This window comes from Lathyrus oleraceus, chromosome 3, assembly GCF_024323335.1.
Source record: "Lathyrus oleraceus cultivar Zhongwan6 chromosome 3, CAAS_Psat_ZW6_1.0, whole genome shotgun sequence".
Taxonomy (NCBI): Eukaryota; Viridiplantae; Streptophyta; class Magnoliopsida; order Fabales; family Fabaceae; genus Lathyrus; species Lathyrus oleraceus.
The window spans coordinates 78,936,987-78,940,011 of record NC_066581.1 but is presented as its reverse complement, the minus strand read 5'-3'; the positions used below and the strand labels follow the sequence as shown (position 1 = coordinate 78,940,011).

Below are 3,025 nucleotides of genomic sequence, written 5' to 3'. Positions count from 1 at the left end.
TGGAATATAGTTGATAATATTTCTCCATAATTATCAACTGTGTACAACATTCAGTAATCATTCAAATCGCAAAATCCTTGAAATCACCTATACATTTAAAACCTTGCTCATTACCATTATATGTCCTCATTAATATTCCAATGCAAATGAGGGTGGCTTCATGCTCCACCCTAATATTGCCAAGAATTTGGGTTGGATACATTTAATCCCTCGTACATAAATTATTAGCCATTGCCTCTAGAAAAGACATTGTGGGAATCTCTTGATATTTTCTTTTGGCATCCCAACAAAAATATATCACTAGAGGATTTTCTAGACCGGAGAGAACCACCAATTTAAACACAAAATTTACAACAGAATTTACATGTAATTAACTAACACATAAATTTAAAATTCCAACAGATTCTAACAAACTATGAAGCACAAGCACAAATTAAGTGATTCATAGTTGTGTTGGTGTTAGACACTAACACGTATCGGATATAGGTCACGCTTAGATTTTGAATGAAATGGCATAATTTTCTACCCTGAAAGTTTATCTAGGAATCAAACACTTGTACATAGAAATGTAGCTCACTTTCACTATGCTAACTTGTATGAGTTTAGAGAATCCATTCATGAACATAACATAATAAGGTTTATTCTTTTTCAGATGTTTATTCTTCCATATGTCTAAACAATCCAATCTGGTATAAATACATCTCCTCTCAGTCTCAAATTTCCACAAACCAACTCAAACAAAAATTTCCATATAGCCTCTCTAGCAACTAACCAAATCACATCATATAGAAATGGATTTGTTAGCATCATTAACAGAGAACAAACCAGTGGTGATCTTCAGCAAAAGCACCAGTATCATGAGTCACACAGTGAAAGCACTTATAAGAAGTTTTGGAGCCGAACCTATAGTTATTGAGATTGATAAAATGGCAAATGGACATCAAATAGAGAGAGCACTGATTCAGCTTGGTTGTAGACCAAGTGTGCCGGCAGTTTTCATAGGACAACAATTCATAGGTGGTACTGATGAAGTTATAAGCCTCAATGTTCAAAACAAGCTTGCTCCAATGCTTTTAAAGGCTAGCGCTATTTTCATTTGGTAGTTTAAATATATAGCTATGCAAAAAACTCACTCCAATTTGGTCATAGATAAAAGGTTTTGTTTGTTTTGTCCCTATCTTTGGATCAGAGTTGATGATGATATGGTAGTACTATTACCATAAGGTGATTTGGTATAGAGCTTCTTTTTCTTGCTATGTTTGAACTTTTCTTTCTTCTTTGTTTTCCCTTTTGAGAAGAAGAACCTTACTCTTTATTGTTGTATATATAATGTAATGATTTTCCTACTTGTGTATTAGTAAAAGATAAGTATAATCTATCTTGAGTTATGCGGCTACTATGTGAGATCATTTAATTTTTGTTGAAGTTTATCAAAAGTCAGTAATAATATGAGAATTTATCAAATTCTGTCCTAAAGAATCAATAATTGGCAAACATCAATGCCCATGTAACTTAACTCTAACATGGACAATGACAGATCATCACTAAACAAAAGTATATATGCATTGGTTAGTACTATGATTGATGTCGAGTGCCATCCAAATTTGGCCTATCACATAGGAAGGTTTAAGATATATGTGTACCAACAATAAATTGCTATGAGTATGGGATTTGGACTCTCTCTCTCTCTCATATATTAAACTTGAGCGACAATCAGCAAGAAGAGAGATAAAAAGCCATTAAATGCCACAATATTTAAGCAAATTATAGGATCACTAATAAACCTTTGAAACACCAAGCCTAGCTTGTGCCAAATTTTTGGTGTAATGATAAGATTTATGGAACAACCAAAGGGATCACTCCTCAAACCTAAACATAAAATCATGAGGTTTGTGAAAGGCCTCATTGATCATGATATTATGATGCCTAACAATGGAAAGTTAGTAGTCTTTTCTTTGGCTATTATAGTTGGATATTTGTTTATGATGGATAAATCTTCAATTTCTTCGTGTTCAAAGAATCAAGGGATTGTTGCATTGTACTCATGTGAAGTAAAGTATGTTGCAACTTCATTTGAATCCTTCCAAACCATATAAATAGAAATGATATTTGATGAATTGAAGATACATGGGACTATAAGGATGAAGTTTTTTGTTGAAAAGAAATCACTAATATATTTGGACAAACATCGTGTTATTCATGGCAGAGAGAAAATATGTGGAGGAAGTTCCATTTATCTCGAGATCAAGTAAACAAAGTACTAATATGTAACTTGCAGATGTCCCAAGAGCAGCATCAAGCGAAAAAGTTCATGAAGTTCATAGTCCCTCATTCCATCATACGAAGATGATTTTCCCTCGAGACACGTCAATCAACATTTGTTTAGATTCAACGGCCACCCATATAACATGTCTTCTCTTATGTGAAAGATTTTAATTGCTCACGCTATACAAGGAATAAAGTGTGTCATTTCAAGTATTCAAATTCATTCTCACTCTCACATTACTTAATATTTTATCACTAACTTGGGTGTTATAGTGCTACCATTATAAGCTCATGTTACTCCCCATTTTTTGAGTTATTATTTTATATAATTTATTTGTATTTTAATTTAATTATTATGTGCGATAATTGAATTCATTTGGGTGATATAGTATGTAATCCCGAGAGTAGAGTGTGAAAAATATTATTATTTTAGTTACTAAAATAATTTCTACTAATTCTAGCCCATAATTTCTACTAATTAAATGAAAAATAGTGAGTTTGAGCTAGGATTGAGAATTGTGAAAAATAGAGGGGAGGAAGGAGTGAGAATGTTAGTAAGTGAGAAGTGTGCTTATAATTTTAACTAGATTATCCTAATTATATAAATTAGGAGATAACCTAGGTCTAGGGGAGGATTCTAAGTAGTACGTAAAACTAGAATTAGAAAAGAGGAGACTAGAAGACTAAGAGGAGAGGAAAAACTTAGAGTTTGAGGAAGAAGACTCATCAAACCAAAATTTTCACGATTAGGATAGTCAGG

At 32.6% G+C, this 3,025-nt stretch overlaps 1 protein-coding gene across 1 annotated transcript; it reads left to right on the top strand.

Moving 5' to 3' along the window:
* The first annotated feature begins 559 nt into the window (after positions 1-559).
* On the top strand, positions 560-1,378 carry LOC127132719 (monothiol glutaredoxin-S6). The gene has a single exon (XM_051061684.1). It carries the CDS (start codon positions 792-794, stop codon positions 1,101-1,103), a length of 312 nt encoding a protein of 103 aa, XP_050917641.1. The 5' UTR covers positions 560-791; the 3' UTR covers positions 1,104-1,378.
* Positions 1,379-3,025: the final 1,647 nt, after the last annotated feature.